General features: G+C 35.2%; 1 protein-coding gene across 3 annotated transcripts in view; it reads left to right on the top strand.

Annotated features, from left to right (window-relative positions):
* The window catches only part of ARPC2 (actin related protein 2/3 complex subunit 2), a 29,380-nt gene that overhangs the window by 1,154 nt on the left and 11,769 nt on the right, over window positions 1-16,457 (top strand). For all 3 annotated transcript variants that reach the window (XR_004232791.1, XM_012546344.3, XM_031958067.1), the window contains exons 2-6: window positions 826-860; window positions 2,094-2,206; window positions 7,398-7,443; window positions 10,729-10,915; window positions 12,754-12,847. Coding sequence is in view for 2 of the 3 variants with exons in the window: in XM_012546344.3 (XP_012401798.3) it covers window positions 826-860; window positions 2,094-2,206; window positions 7,398-7,443; window positions 10,729-10,915; window positions 12,754-12,847 (475 nt within the window). In the remaining variant the exon portion in view is untranslated. The remainder of the gene's footprint in view (window positions 1-825; window positions 861-2,093; window positions 2,207-7,397; window positions 7,444-10,728; window positions 10,916-12,753; window positions 12,848-16,457) is intronic.

Genomic DNA, 16,457 nt, shown 5'->3' with positions numbered 1-16,457 from the left:
TTGGAGGGAGGATTCAGATCAGAAGAGGTGTTACATATGTTAGGCTTCAGGGGATAGACAAGAATTTGTCAGGCAAAGGGAGGAAGGACTTTTAAAGCAGATAAACATTATGAAAACAGTATGGCATATGTGCCAGGAGTGAACTTATCCATGTTTTGTAGGAATTACTGGTTAACTGAAATAGAGGTGGTCTGGGAAGAATTCATGAAAAGGATAGTGGCTTTGGGGCAAACCTGAAGAGAAAGATGTAATTTGGCAAAGAGGAATAAAGTGGGCATTTTAGTGTGGTGAAATAGGATCTTTTAATCTGAAATAAATCACCTTGCTGTTTTGTTTTGAAATCAAGTTTAAACCATCGTGGAATGATACCTGTAAATTTATCTTACTCCTGTCAGAATGTACTTTCTCTGTCACAAGTGGGATTGGGAAAGCAACCAAGATTTTTGTTTGTGTGGAGTTTTTTGTTTGTTTGTTTTTTAATTTGTCAGCCCCTCTGTCCTGCTCTCAGATATTGAACGAAGTAATCAGCCAAGTAAGAAACATCATAGTAGCCATCAGTCTTTGAGAAGACCCTGAAGTACTTGTGCTTCCTTTTTCCCCACCTCAAGCACTAATCAAGGACAGAAACTAAGTGGACATGATCGAGTGGGCTATGAAAAATCAGTATCAATAATCAGTTGACAGAGAGCTCATAAAACCAGCTTACGTGTTTCAGAGGTTTATTTTAGAGATGGAGGAAAATCAGGTTCTTTTCCCCCAGTTCTTGAAGGTGAACTGCAAGATGATTTTATTAATTGACCTGGGAAATTTCTTTCTATTTTACAGAAACAAACCAGAAGCCGTAGAAGTAACATTTGCAGGTAAGTTTCATAATATCAGTTGTAGTATGGGAAAGTGAAAGACAAATATAAAATGGAACCATTTGTAAAGCAAACACTAAAGATCTTAATATGTTTGCCAGCAATCAATTTATATTCCCCAACAGCCAGAAGAAATTTTTAGGAAAAAATTTAAGGTGTTAATGAACATCAAATAAAGTAGCATACTGGAAAAAGCATAGAAGACATGAGATTCATTCCAACTTTACTACATGTACTACTCATGCAGCTTGGAGCACACCATTTCACCTTTGTTTTTTCATCAGTAAAATGAAGAAGTTGACCTAGATCATCTTTTAAGATTTCCCCATCTTGGCAGTCGGCTTTTGTTGTGTTGCAAGTAAATCTTTGGGTTTTGTCATCCCAGAAAATGTAGAAAGCCAGTGAATGAGATAATCTGCACTTAAAAATTCACAAATAAAAGGTTACCTGACCATAACTGAAGATTTTTGTTAATATGCCAGTCTTCTCTAGTAGTCCCTTACTAAATATCTTGTAAATTGAGATTGCTAGTCCCATTGTAAAACTTAAATTCCATTGCATAGGTAAATTTTCTGGTTCAGTATAACAAATGGATTTTTCCTTTCCTTACCACCTGTAAATTTGCTGTTTTTGAATTATATTTATACTTTTATCTCCTATATTTATTTATGTTCTGAATTTTCTTATTAACATATGAACAGCCTTCTGCAGGGCCCTAATCTAATTGGAAATCTGTCACGTGTATGTATGCACATACGTCCTATCCAAAAATGTTATGCCTTTCCCTGAAAATGGTGAGATACCTTTTTTGTCACTATAGAGGAAATTTTGAGAGAAAATGACTTATAAGTTTAACTATAATTAAAGTACATTCTGGTTCTAACAAGATAAATCGTCAGTTGACTGGTTTTGGCAATACCATATTTGCCTCTATGAATCTTGTTACATCTTAAAAGTGGCTAGGATATATGTGTGGTTCACAAAACTGGTTCGATCTTTGTGGAAATAAATACGATTAGGAAGGTCAGTACTTAAAACTTCTAATCATAGTATTGCCTCTAACTTCCACATAAAAGTAAAATGTTTTACTCTGGTTTTTATTTTTTGTTTCATTTCATGCTGACCTGTCTTAAGAAAACATAATGATAATCATCCCAAAGCATTCAAGTAGAATGTGCTGAGTAATGTGCCCCTTAGCCAGCTAAACATTTTTACTCTATGCTTCTCCCACAGACTTTGATGGAGTCCTTTATCATATTTCAAATCCCAATGGAGACAAAACAAAAGTGATGGTCAGTATTTCTTTGAAATTCTACAAGGAACTGCAAGCACATGGAGCTGATGAGGTAAGTGCCCTGCTATTTTTTCCTAATGACTCTTTTGCATTCCATCTCGCCTTTCATTGTCAGCTTCCCACAGTAGGCTAAATCACCTCCATTTTCTTGATTGTGCCACACCTACAAATGCCAGTCAGGACTTTTGACCCTACCTAACTAACTATTAAACTATTAATCTCATAATGAACTGTGGCATTTCTTTTTAAAAATGATCACCACTCCCAAACTCTAAAGAACTTTGGTGATCTCTTAAGCAAAATATATTGATCAAACACTGAATGATATACTGGCTTTTTTGAAGAAAAGCAGATAAGCATCATCCATATTTCTTGACCATTAGAAGAAAGAATGGTTGGTACAAGATGTGTTTGATTATGTTTTTATTTCTTTTATATTTAGTTGTTAGAACCATTTTGACTGGGGATGCTACCCAAATGTTTCTACCAAATTTAAAAAAAAAAGTTTGAATTACTTCCCCATTCTAGAAGTTAAAAGAAAAGCCCCTTTCTTTTTGGTTTTGCAAACTGATCATTCTTTGTGCCTGGACTCCCTTCTGATTTTTAACTGTCTTAGAGGAAGTAAGAGGGGGTGTCTAGGCATTATGAAACTCGTAACTGCCATACTTTGTTCATTGGCTGTTAGCTGATCTCTACAGTGACAGGTTTAGTTCCTTTTGAACTATATTTGCTCTGGGGAGGGCCATTTATGGAAGAAAGAAAATGCTTTTACATTACTGTATGCATGCTGTGGTTGACTTTCAAAGCAGGAAGTATGACTCAGTTCCTGAATTAGTTTTCAAATAGCCTAGTTTTAACAAACTGAGTCCTTGCAGTATTGAAGGAAGATGTAGCTATTTCTATTCATTTTTTTTTTCAATATAAAGGAAACAGTATTGTATTATTTAAAAGGATTATTATAATATAAATTTTTAAAGGGACTACTTAATATTTTTAAATGTCAAAATAACTTTTAATAGACTGGGATTATTCTAAATGTTTTTCTTCAGAGTTGAAGGATTAGAGAAGTAGAGATGATCATTTCCCGTGGTGGTTATGATTTTTACTCCGTCATGAGAAGTCCAAGAAGAAAAAAATGTTAGGAATAAAATTCTTTAATCTAGAAAAGAGTTGAGGAAAGGAGGAACTGACATTTAAACACAATCTTCAAGTGAAGGTTTGTCACAGAAAAATTCTAAGCAGTTTCTGTCCCCTGAATGCAGCACAAAAAGAAATGAACTAATGTTCCAGGAAGAAAGGGTTTTACTATCAGAAAACTGCCTAGCAAAATTATTAAGTGCATCAGGCAGCTGAAAGACATTTTGTAATAATTTTGCCAAGCATAGAAAACAATTTCTCTTTAATGGTCTTGATGAAGAAAGGGGAAAACTACTGAGCTAGGATTCTTCTGGATCCTCTTCTGTTCCATGATCATGGGAGGAAGGGAATTTAGATCAGGTTGTTCTGTTTAACAGCCCGGGTCAAAGAGCAAACATCTCCTGCTTGGGTGGAGTGAGGAACATCCATGGTCTTGGAACCTCAACAGCAACAAATCACTCCCTGAGTCAGTTAAACAGTTACCAGAGTGTGATAACGAGAAGCATTTTGTTCTGTGTCTGAGGATCTCGGACTTAGCAGGCTTCTTCAGAACAGAAGGCATCTCCTATTGAAAGGGGAAAGATGTGACAGTGACAGCTGCCTCCTGATGTCATGTTGGAAGAGGGGGCGCAAGCTGAAAAATAAATCAAAGTTAAAGTGTATTTCTGGAATTGTGCTGAGGAGTCGATGGGTTTGCTGATGTGGGAGGGAAGGGGCAATGACAAAGTGATTAGATACGGTATGAATTGAGTCTTGGGCAACTGTTAGATCTAAATTCTGAGGTTTGGGTTTTACTTGCTTCTCATTTACCTTTTTCTCATATTCTTCAGGACATGAAAGAAGTATAAAGTATTTAGAAGACCAAATTATAATTTACTGGCTCCTCTATCTTCTGGGTACACATATGGCTTATTTTTCAGCTCCTTCTGTACCATTTAAAAGTCTGTGATCTTGCACTGGCCCTGTAATCAGAAGGGTCTGAATTCAGATCCAGCTTTAGACACGTAAGAGGACTTCCAGGCTATGTATGACTCCTGGCAAGTCACTTAACTCCAATTGTCTCACAACAAACGCAAAAAAAAAAAAATATGACCTTAAGACTGAATTCACTTCCTCTCCCATAACACTTAAAGAATAGAGATTTAATGCAACAAACATTTATTAAGTGGCTACTTTGTGCTATGGATAGTGTACATTGGAGGATACAAAAACGAGTGACTATCTCATTTATGTATAAGTCAGAGAAGGCTATATGATCACTAAATTGATCTCTGCATTTCTTAGTAGAGTGCTCTTACAGAGGAGAGCCCTTAAAGTACCAGTTAGCTGTTGACTTGGCCATTAGAAAGAAGACATTTCCAAGATCCTAAACAAGTTAATGTGATTATAGTGAGATTAAGATATAAATTGCCCAGCCTGAGTCTTATCACGGACTTGCTACCTCTGCTTTAATGTTACCCAATAGAAAATGAACAATTACCTTTAGCACATAAGACAGATTAGGGTTAATTAAATAGGTTGCATCTGTACAGTACAATTAATTAGGCAGTAAATGAAAAATATTTATAAAGACCAGAAAATACTGAAAAGGTTGTTATATTGGTGACAACTTCATCAATAATGTCTCTTCCATCCTCAGATACAGTCATCCCTTAACATTTGCAGATTTCGTGTGCATGGTTTTGCTTATTTGTAGATTGGCTATCAATAAATGGGAATTTTGGGGGATGTTAAGTGACACACATGTTTAAAAAAATTAGTAATCCATAAATGCATAAATATTTTATATTTTTAATGTATTTTGTCATTTACTACTATAAAAATACATACACAAAATTTATTACAAATAGTTAAATTTTGATAAAAGTTTCAACCCACTAAAGAAGTATGGGCTCTCCACTCCCTTTGGGAACAGCTCCTCTTTGTCTCGCTACCATCCAGACTCTTATCATGTAATTTTCACCCAGGAGTAATCTTTGTGGGAGGTTTTAATATTTTATTTTTCCCAGTTACATGTAAAATAATTTTTTACACAGTTGTTTTTAAAACAATTTCTCTCCCTTCTTCTCTCTTCACCCACCCATTGAGAAGCCACGTGTGAAGTTATACAAAATGTTTCCATAAAAGCCCTGTTATAAAAACACATACACATAGATTCAAACTATTAAAAATAAGTTTGAGATGAGGCCTAGAATTATTCTCAGTTTTTCACATTCACAGAAGTCCTGTGCCCCTAACAACCTGCAAATGTTGAGAGAACTGTAGCTGCTTTACTTCTCTACTTCAACTCTTTGTTCCCTTTCTTTCCATTCTACCTCTCAGACACAGAAGTGAAAGGAGACATCTGCTTACTCTGCTTAAAAACATCAAGCTTTCGGTTGGACATGTCAGAAAGAGGCAAGAGGGAAGGAAAGGTTAGGTCCTTAATGATAGGCTGGAGAAGTCACCAATCTCTTGCTATATGGTGGGTGAACAGTGAAATGACTGAGGGGGAAAAAAATAAAAAGTTTGATCTTCTGAGCATATCATTTTATTAAGCAATGTATGCCAATTGCCCAACAAATCAGGATCAGTCCTTAACTTAGGGCTAGATCCCAAATATAGGAGGAGATAGATTTATACATTCAAAACAATTGAGTAAATAAGGCGAATTATCTAAAAGAAAACTCCACATCAGGTATCTGATTTCTAATTGTGTGAAAGAATAGGGACTTTCCAAATTGGGAGGAGAAGAGCAAACAGGTACAATTCCTTCAATCAAGAATAAAATTTTTTTTAATAATCAAAGAAACATGGAAACAGTAACTGATTGATCAGTACAGGATCATTTTTCAGATAAGACATATGGGTTGTTTGAGATATACAGTTGTGAGAAAATACTGAAGTTTCAACATACCATGTTCTTTTCTTTGTTGCCTTCCACAGAAACAGAGGAAAAGCCCTTGGGTTGGCTAAAAACATGATTTGGAGTTCCTGGGTAGTTACAAATATTGACTTAGCTAAATTGAACAATGGCTATCTCCAAGTATTAATTAAATTTAATCAAAGCCATACATCTTCCAAAATGAAACTTGAAGGGCAAGAACTACATCATTCTCACTGACTGTGCACTGAGGAAAGATGGTGCTAGGATGAGTACAATAAGATCCTGACTATATAGCTTAGCTATGTTTTCACCTTATCTCTGAACTTAAATTGTTAGAGCTGGAAGCATACTTATCCTAAGAGAACGTATAGTACAGCCCCTTGTTTTAAAGATGATGAAGGCCAAGTGATTTATCTGCCCCCTGCCCCCTCCAAAGGGCGAGGGGGGGAGGGAGGGAATCAGAGTTAGACCAAAACCTTCGTTTCTTAAAAGTAAATTTGAGGAAATATAAACTATCAAAGATGGAACAGCAGTGGCTAAAATTCATCTATTTATGCCCTTTGTGGTCTTTTTTTTTTTTTTTTTTAACTACAACTTCAAAATTTTCAAAAACAAAAGACAAGCTGCTAACTGAAATCAATCTTAATCATCTTGATTTTTGTCTTGGAATTTTACTTGGAGTTAGTGGATTGACTTGGGCAACTGTTTTCACAGTCAGGTTAGAGGAGACTTGTGCCTAATGTGGCAGAACTTTGAGAAAAGGTGGACAAAACAGAGGGGACAGATTGTCCTATAGGGATAGGTGATAGGATTCTGAGAAGACAGTGTCAGATCTGTCTTGCTTCGTAATTCTTGAATGAGTACCTCCTATTCATAAAATAAGAGGAAAGAGGGGTGGGGGATTACTGACCATTATTTCTGAAAAAATAACAACTTGATTTCCCCCTCATTTTGAAATTATTTCTTTTTTGAACATTCTCATACCGCTCAGGGCATTTTCTTTTCCTTTTTCTCTTTCACCTTCCTTTCTTTTTCTTATTTTTCCTGTAGTTACCTTAATAATGTCTTAACTCACCTCATCCTCCTTTACACCAGATTGTTGAGTTTTTATAAAGCAAATTTTGTTTCTAGAAACTAGCACATAATAGACCCTAAATAAATGAATTGAACTGAACTTTACAAATGAATGATTAAAAAAGATAACCTTTGAGATGACATTGTGTTATTTTTTATTTTCCAGTTGTTGAAGAGGGTATATGGAAGTTTCTTGGTAAATCCAGAGTCAGGTAAGCTTCTGTACACTAACACTTTAGACCTTAGCTTTTGCTAACGGATTTAATCTGAATGTTGTCCTTTCTTTCTCTCTTTTTTTTTAATGTTTACATTTCGTTTCATGGACCCAGTTTTCCTCTGTATAAAAAATAGGACTCAGTGATACTGCTCTTTCCAGTATAGAGAGAGATGGATATATCACCACAAAAATATCACGGCCAATTGCTGCCTTGATTTCCAGCCCAAAGCCTGCCATTGCAAGCACTGATTTTTTTTTTTTTTTTTTAATAGTATTTTTTTCCCTGTCTGCTTGTTGGAGGAAGATTGTAGCTGAAATTGGGAGAAAAATATTTGTCTCCTCTTAGTCTACTATTGATGGTCAATCTACTGATGGACTTTAGAAGAGTTGAAAATGTCTGTGACCCACTTTGATGGGCAAAGCTGTGAGTTATTAGAACTCTTAATTGGGAAAAACTAGAGACTATATTATATCTGTGATTGATATATATTTCCATACCCTGAAAACGGCCTCATTCCATGTTGAATAAGATTTTAAATTGTAAAGCTATTTGAAGGGTAAGATATTCTTAGAAATATGAGCAATTGGTGTTCAAGTCATGCCACAATTATGTCTTATTTTAAATGCCTTCTGGAAACGAAGCTGCTATTTATGTAAAAAATGACAAATAATGCTAAACAGTATTCCATTGTTTAATGATTTTTTTTTTAATTATGTTAACTAATTATTCCTCACTTTCACCCCTTTTCTATCTTGGGATATATTCTTTATGACCTGTTATATTACTACACCTGATAACAGTTTCTGACAAAAAGAGTATGTTGAAATACACACTCTTTGTAAAAGAAACACACAAAAGAAAACAACTTCTACATACTATCCTCTTTTTTCATTTTCAAGGATCAAATAAAATACAAAAGTTAAAATTCAGAGAGAAATCAGATTTTGATAGTTTTGGTTAGGAAGGAAATGTTTTCTGGGGGGGGAGAATAACCTTGGACCTACACCTTTCCTATTTTTCTCCTCAGCAGAAAACCATAGGGGATCCTTTTGTGACATGTATATAATTGCTGCAGAAACCAGATACAGTATACTGTTAAATGCCAAATTTAAAAAACAACTGAAATGTCTGCCTCTTGTTACTTGAGGATCATTTGTCTAATCCAGTTTAGAAATCTTAACTGTATATTACTGAATTTTTATTTGAACACATTGCTTAGCATTCACCATTCATTGTCTTCCTTCCTTAAAGTCTGAGACTTGTTTTATCTGGCTTCTAAAATGAGTAAACTTCAGCTCTGAAATTATTCCCTTTGTTAGATTCCCCCAACCCATCTGTTTATCTGATTCCCAGGTACACAAAACAGGGAAGTTATTTTAATTATTTAATGTTAGAGAGCCACCAATATATTAAAATACTATCCAGAACAGAAATTTAAAGAACTCATGACTTTAAGGTTAATGATCAGAATGATCAGGTCCAAAAAAAAACCAGAATGGAATACTCTTGGTGAGAAGAACCAGTAATAGCACAGAAGTCTGGTGCATTCAGCAATTTTAAATTCATACCATGCTGGTAGAAACAAATACTGTGCCCAAGTCTCATCAGTTGCCTCGAATATGAATTGGCTCTATTCAGACTTCTCTCATTTATACCCAAATGTCTCTTTATACACAGTCCCATATCATTTGAACTTTTGGATCATATTAGCAGCATGTATATCTAATGACTAGTTTCTGCATTTCCTAATTCTTACAGTGCTTATTAGATGCTAATTATGTTGATTCTTGGCATGTTACTCTGGTAAGAAGATGTCTCCTTACTTGCCTTGAACCTAAAGGAATATTTTTATGGATACATTTATATTTCTGCCTTTATATTGATAATTTTTAATGGCATGTTCCTTTTTCACAAATGTCTCTGGAACAAACCACATTTCTTATTGAAGTTCCCAGATTGTGTTCTTGGAAGCAGATTCTTTGTCTAAACTGTAGGTGTCAAACATGATGTCAGTAATACTCAAGGGAACCAGATTAAAATGAATAGAATATAGATGGTGTTAATATGTTGTTTTCTAGCTCAATATGCCACCTTTTGCTGGGATCTTTTACATATAGTTTAGTAGGTTCCTCATTCTATATGGGCTTGATATAATTGCTCTCAACTTCAGCCATTTTGGTGTTACTTAATTTCTATTTGCTATTTAAGTGTGTTATATTTGTCAGCATCTTAGAAGACTTCTACATAGTGTGGTACAAGGATATGGGTAATACTCTGCTTGTTTTACAGATGGGGAAATGAGGCCAGAGTTAACTTTATGTGAGTTAATATTGAAATTTTAGAGCTTTTATCAAGAGATTCTGCCCTTGTAGTGAGGAGAATTTAATGGGCTTTTTTAAAAATTAATTTTATTCAATTAGCAAAAATCGATTTTCCCTTTCCACTTGTTGTCAAAGTCATACAGATTCCCACACTGACCATGTCCAAAAACTTTTTTTAGTCTGCATTCCAAGTTGATCACCTCTCAGTTCAGAGATGGTAGCAAAGCTTCAGCATGTGTACTCTGAAATTATGGTTGATTATTTCATTGTTCAGAGTTTTTAAGTTTTTCAAAGTTTTTTATCTTTACAATGTTGTTATGAAATTGTTTTTCTGATTTTGCTCTGTAGAATCTTTACATCAGTTCATATCAATCTTCAGGTTTCTCTGAAACTGTTCCTTAGATCATTTCTTATGATACCAGAGTATTTCATTACTTTCATATATCATAATTTGTTCAACCAGTCTCCATTTTATAAGTATCTCTTTGTTTTTCTATTCTTTGCCACCACAAAATAACCTTCCCCCCCCCCCCAAAAAAAAAAAAAAAAAAACCTTTACACATATGTTTGTGCATGAGTCCTTTTCTTCAGCGATCTCTTTAGGATAAGGCCTAGTAATATCACTAGGTATGCAATTGAATAAATTTTGGGGCTTAGTTGCACTTTGCTTTCCAGAGTGACTGGACCAATTCACAGTTCCACCAACAGTCTTAATATTATACCTATTTTTCAAGGCCCCTCCAATATATTTGTCATTTTCCTTTTTTTTTTTTTTTTTCCATCACCTCTGCCATTCTGATGAGTGTAAGACAAAGTCTCAGAACTGCTTTACTTTGTATTTCTTTTAATTGTTAATGATTTGGATTAATTTAGTGATTAATTTGCAGACTTGATATGTTGGAATTCTTTAATGGTCATTTTAAACAAAATTACACGTTAATGGATTTTCCTTTCTCAGGATACAATGTCTCTTTGCTATATGACCTTGAGAACCTGCCTGCATCAAAGGACTCCATCGTGCATCAGGCTGGAATGTTGAAACGAAACTGTTTTGCCTCCGTCTTTGAGAAATATTTCAAATTCCAGGAAGAGGGAAAAGAGGGAGAAAACAGGGCAGTAATCCATTACAGAGATGATGAGACAATGTGAGTATGACTAAATAATGCTCCTGAGAGGTTATTGATAATTTAGTATGGGATTGGGAAAATTGTGTATCAGAATAATAGGCCTGTTAGAAATCAATATTTTTTAGTTATTCTTCCTGTGACCATATGGGGCCTTATTTCTCCTGCCCTCCTCCTTCTCTCTCCCATCTTCTGGAGGGTCATATTAGTAGACTGTTTCTTAGTAGTCAAGACAAGGTATAGGGTATTTACTATGCATCACAAATAATATATTAAGCAAAGTCAAGCAAAACAAATTCTCACATTAGCAGTGTCCCAAAATTTTGTCCTAATCTGCAGACTTGAGTTAATTCTTTCTAAAAAAGTGAGTAGTAGTAGTATGCTTCAGCATAGGTATCTTGGACTCATAACTGTTGAATAATGGTTCTGAATTATCAGATTTACTCTTGATATTCATTTACAGTGTCACTTGGGGAGAGATGATAAGCAGTGTGACATAAAATGCATTGGTTAGCGCAAGGGGAAATGTACAAGATTTGTAGGTATGACAAAGTGATAATCCTCACAAGAAAAAAAAGGAATTAATTTTATACCCTCATATGATGCCAATTTTATCTCTGCCTTATCCCAGATTCTGTGTTAAAAATAATGCTGGAAACCTAAAGAACTCTCCCATTTTCCATGGCATATCATACTCTCTTGTATACTCAGTACAAATGAGTTCTGTGTTGTAGACCTCTCTTTTTCCAAGGCAGGTCATCCATGATTGTTCCCCCACAGCCTACTTCCTGACAGAGACTATCTAGGAACCACAACTAGGGCTCTTTCATCATCACAGAAATAAAAACAAGCAATATGATAGCAGTCCTGTCCGGTGGTTAACTTTCAGCAATCCCTGACTACCAAAGGATTTCACATCCAGCAGCAGCTCCTATGGAAGTACCAAGTACTCTGAAGGAGATGTGTTTCCTTCCATCTCAGCTTCAAAAATCAGATTTGGACAGTTGGTGGGCAAGCTTCTTCTTCTTGGAGAAAGTAAATCCCTAGAGTACTTGGGAATTTTCCAGTTTCCTAATAACACCATAATGAAGACAAATCCCATGCTCTTTTTTACTATCCAAGTGTAGCAGTCTCTGTCACTTTATTTACTTGGTACTCAACAGAAACTTTCAAGCAACCTGTAAAATATATTAAAAAACAATATATTACTATTGCTAAAAAATACTAAAAAGTGTGAGAAAATAAGTAAAATTAAACACGTGTTCAAAAATTCTTGTTTCAGAAACATTAAAATGGTGTCAGGATTAAATTGCAGAAACAATACTTTCATTTCCCAAACTTTAATTTACTATAGAATGTTAATTAAGGTAAAGGTTGCTTTAAGTAGGTCTTAGTGGGCTGCCTATACTTTGGGGTCATTACTGCTTAATGTAGTTGACTGTCCTCAGTTTACAAATTTTTAGATTTCCTTTCTTGCCTTGAGTTTCCATTTGTGTAAAGTGAGTTACATTTTACTAAATCCAGAATTAAAGATCTTTGAGTTCCATTCTTTAATGTGTTTTCTTTATAATCACAAATAATATGTGCATAAAATGAAAATTTGTTTTATTCAGTGTTTATGATGTAATTCCTTAACTTCAAGCTCTCTTAATACATAGACATATCTCACTATTGTCTCATCTAGAAAAAAGCTTTTGGTGTCACCTTCCTGTCATAACCCTATGATTCACAGAAGTAAATTGGCTGTTACCTTCATGGTTTTTATATAGTTTCTTCCATCTTTACTTCATTGATAAAATCTTTAACATGGCCCCCAGAGACTCTTGGTTTTTTCATGTCCTCTGTTTTCTTTTCCACAGGTATGTTGAGTCTAAGAAGGATCGAGTCACCGTTGTCTTTAGCACAGTATTTAAGGATGATGATGATGTGGTGATCGGAAAGGTGTTCATGCAGGTATGGAAAACAGCCTTGGGAGAAAATAAGGCACCCTGGGGTGTAGAGCAGTTGTGCGGTCATGTCCAACTCTTTCTGACCTCATTATTGCAAGTGATTTGCCATTTCCTTCTCCAGCTCATTTTATATGAGAAAACTGAGGCAAAAAGGGTTAAGTGGCTTTTCTAGCATAACAGCTGTTAAGTGTTTGTAGCCAGATTTGAACTTTGGAAGATGAGTTTTCCTGATGCCTGGTCTGGCACATCATCCACCATGCCATTTATCTGCCTCAGAGCAGGAATAGTTTCCTGTGTTATAAAAGAACGGGTTTCAGGGCTTAGTTCTGAAAGGGCACCAATTGATTCAGCCCTGCTCAGGCCACCTAGTGGCACAATTTACTCAGCAAATATAATCTGAGCTTGAATGAAATCACCTTAGGGCATACCTAATCACCCTCCTCAGAAAAAAGCTAATCTAATAAAGAGCACTAAAAAGGTTTACTGGGATGTTTTATAATTGGATTTGTGGTACTGTAGAGCTCAACCATGAGGCCCATGGCTGCCTTGGCCTTGATGCCTTGGCCATTCAATTCATTTATTGAATGAATGTATTAAGCTTTTTTTTTTTTTTTTTTTTTTAGTTAAAACATTCAGATTTTATTTTCTGAAGTTTTTAACCACTATATAGTGGTTAAAGTCTTCAGAAAATAAAATAATACTTTGGTTTTGTGATGTATGTCAGTGATAAATTTGAAAAGATAAAAGAAACCGGGTTTACTATTGGGGAGCTTGCTTACAAGGAGACTGTATTAAGGATAATTTGTGTTCTTTAAGCAAGAAAAATCCCATCTGAGTGCAGCTTTAATATACTGTCAGCTTTTTTTTTTCCCCCCTCCTTTTTTTTCTGTTCAGGAAGGGGGAGAGTTAATTAGAAATTCTAATATTTTTAAATGTCTTATTCCTTATTTAGAAAAATTAGATGAGTATTTTAACTCTATAAAGCAGTACAGTAACTAGATGTGAATACCTTTTCAGACCTCGAAATCAGCCTTTTGGACAAGTTTTTCATTGTAGTTTATGCAAAATTGACAGAAGAGTGAAGGCCAAAAACATAGGAATTGGGTTAAATCCAGATCCACAGGCTAATTTTAAAGGCCACAAATATGCTGCAGTACATATTTAGAACTGGCTGGTTTTACTAGTACTGTACCATTTTATTCCAGGAGACATCTTAATTTATTTTTACTTTACTCAGGTCCCTTCATGGATGGTTTATCAACAATCAGGTCCTTTGGAGAATCTGCAATATTTAACTTTTGTCTTTTAAGTTTAAACCCCACCTTTACAATTAAAGACATTAGGATGGTTATCTAAAAGGAAAGAGAGCCATCTGCATATCATTGCATATTTGCAAAAATATATCTGGAAACCTAGATGTGAAATCATAAAGCTTTCTGCAAAGTCAGAGAACTGAGAGAATTTACTGGTAATGACCAAAAATGACCCGCTGTTTTGCTAGTCTTTGAAACTATTCACCAGAAACCTGCTTCTGGGCTCTGGTCATTTAAATATTTAAGATGAGACATACAGGTACACAGCACAAAAGAAGCATGTGGTTGATTGAACTTAAGGTCAAGAGTAGTGACTCTTTGTAGCAACCTATACTGCTGTCTAGATATATCTGAGCAAAATAAATTACCTTTATTAAGGACCTGAAGTTCCATCCTTTTCTCCCCTATCTTATATAGTATGTTCCACTTTGGCCTATTTCCTTTGTAGTCATACAGAACCAACTTAAAATTAGAATATGGAACGGAGTCTGATAAAATGTTCAATCTTATTTAGAAAGCTCATGCTTTCAAAGACAGCAGTCTTATAGTGCAAAGATTAGAACATAGTTATGTTCCCTTTTATATGCTAAAGTGCAATAAATTAGTACAACAGCTAGAAAAATTACTCCTAGTCTTTTCTAGGTTTAAAGAAACAAATGTCTTAGCTTTACTATGCCATAGCATTTTTGGAGAGAAGAAAAATGACATTGTACCCAAATCTGAATAGTGGGAATTTGTCATAGTTGCAATGAAGTACACCAAAGAGAAATAGATGGAAGGTAGTGGGGGGAGAGAGGGTATGTGATTTAGGAAATAAATAGGAGGCTTCAAAAATAATGACATAAGGTAGACCAAACTGTTTACAAAATCTCTATATTTCAAAATGTACAGAATTGATTTGGCTTTTTATTTTGTTTTATAAACATCCATTCATCTGGCTATAAATAATGAACATATCAGTGAACCTTAAGGTGTATGAAAGAAAAGACATTGCCATGGTGTATCAAGAGAAGCTGAAGTAGGGTAATTTAAACTGAAACACCATGGCAATGTCTTTTCTCTCATACAATGTTACAGTGCTAAGATATCAAGGTTGGGATCTACCTGTTCTAGAGAATTGTGCATCTTCTCAGGTATGCAGATACTATTACTGCAACATTATTAAACCAAAGATTTTGCATTCAGAACTGTTTGTATACCCCAGTAGGTAATCTGTCATAAAATACTCTTGTTTACACAAATTATCTTTCAAAAACCTTCAATCAAAAAAAAAGTGTAAAAAAAAGTATATTATTCTGTTTCTTCTGGTCATGCTAACAAAGCAGTTGGATTATATTTTGAACATTCTGTAGTTCTTGTTCTAGCTGCACAGCAGTTGGAACTAATTGTACAAGAAATGACAGAAACTTGAGTAGGAAGTTACATTGATTTCAGTTTGTGATTGACAGAGTAGAGAAAAATAACTGCATGACATGTAACCAAGATGGGGCATGGATGGGTTGATAAAACCACCAGAACTTACATATTACTTAACCAAAATAAAGTAAGTAACCAAGAAACCTGGAAGAGAAAGAAAGCTGTGATGGAATCATATGTGTAAATTCTTTCTTCCTTGTAGATTTTTGTCAGTTAACTCTAGAAGAATGTTGTCACTTATTCCGCTGTATAGATTAAGAGTGTGATTTATATCAAGTATAAGAAAAAATGGATAATTCAGCTGATTCTGACTTTAATGCAGACCTGTGATCAAATTTAGTAATGTTTACCAGCCAGAAATATCTCCTGCATGCTTCCCACCTGAGATCAGTCACAGAATCTGGTAGAAAACAGGAGCACAGTGTCCATGCCAGTACCATATGCTGTATTTTCAGCCCTTGTCCAAATAGATTTTTATTTATAGAATCAGCCAGACTGTGTGGCATGCCTAGAATCCTGCTACCAGGGAAACAGAAGCTGCTGAGCAGCTCCTATTAGGTAGATAGAGTTAATTCTCTCTTCTTAACAAATGAGGAAACAGAGTCTTAGTGGTTAAGTCACTGACTTTAACCCAGCTGTGCTTTAGTCACTTTCACTAGTGTCCAACTCTTCATGGCCTCCTTTAAGGGTCACAAGATACTGACAAATACTAGAGTGGTTTGCCATCTCCTTCTCCAGCTCGTTGTGCAGAGGAAGAAACTGACGTGAACAGAGGCACACAGCTAATAAGTATCAGAGGCCAGCATCTCCAGACCCAATGCTCTACCTCCTGCCCCATTAACGCAGCTAGAAAAGGTTATAGCTTGGACTTTTGAGTGTCTTCAT

This window comes from Sarcophilus harrisii, chromosome 3 (genome assembly GCF_902635505.1).
Source record: "Sarcophilus harrisii chromosome 3, mSarHar1.11, whole genome shotgun sequence".
Lineage (NCBI taxonomy): Eukaryota > Metazoa > Chordata > Mammalia > Dasyuromorphia > Dasyuridae > Sarcophilus > Sarcophilus harrisii.
The sequence above is the reverse complement of the archived record's forward strand: the minus strand, read 5'-3'. Positions and strand labels throughout refer to the sequence as shown.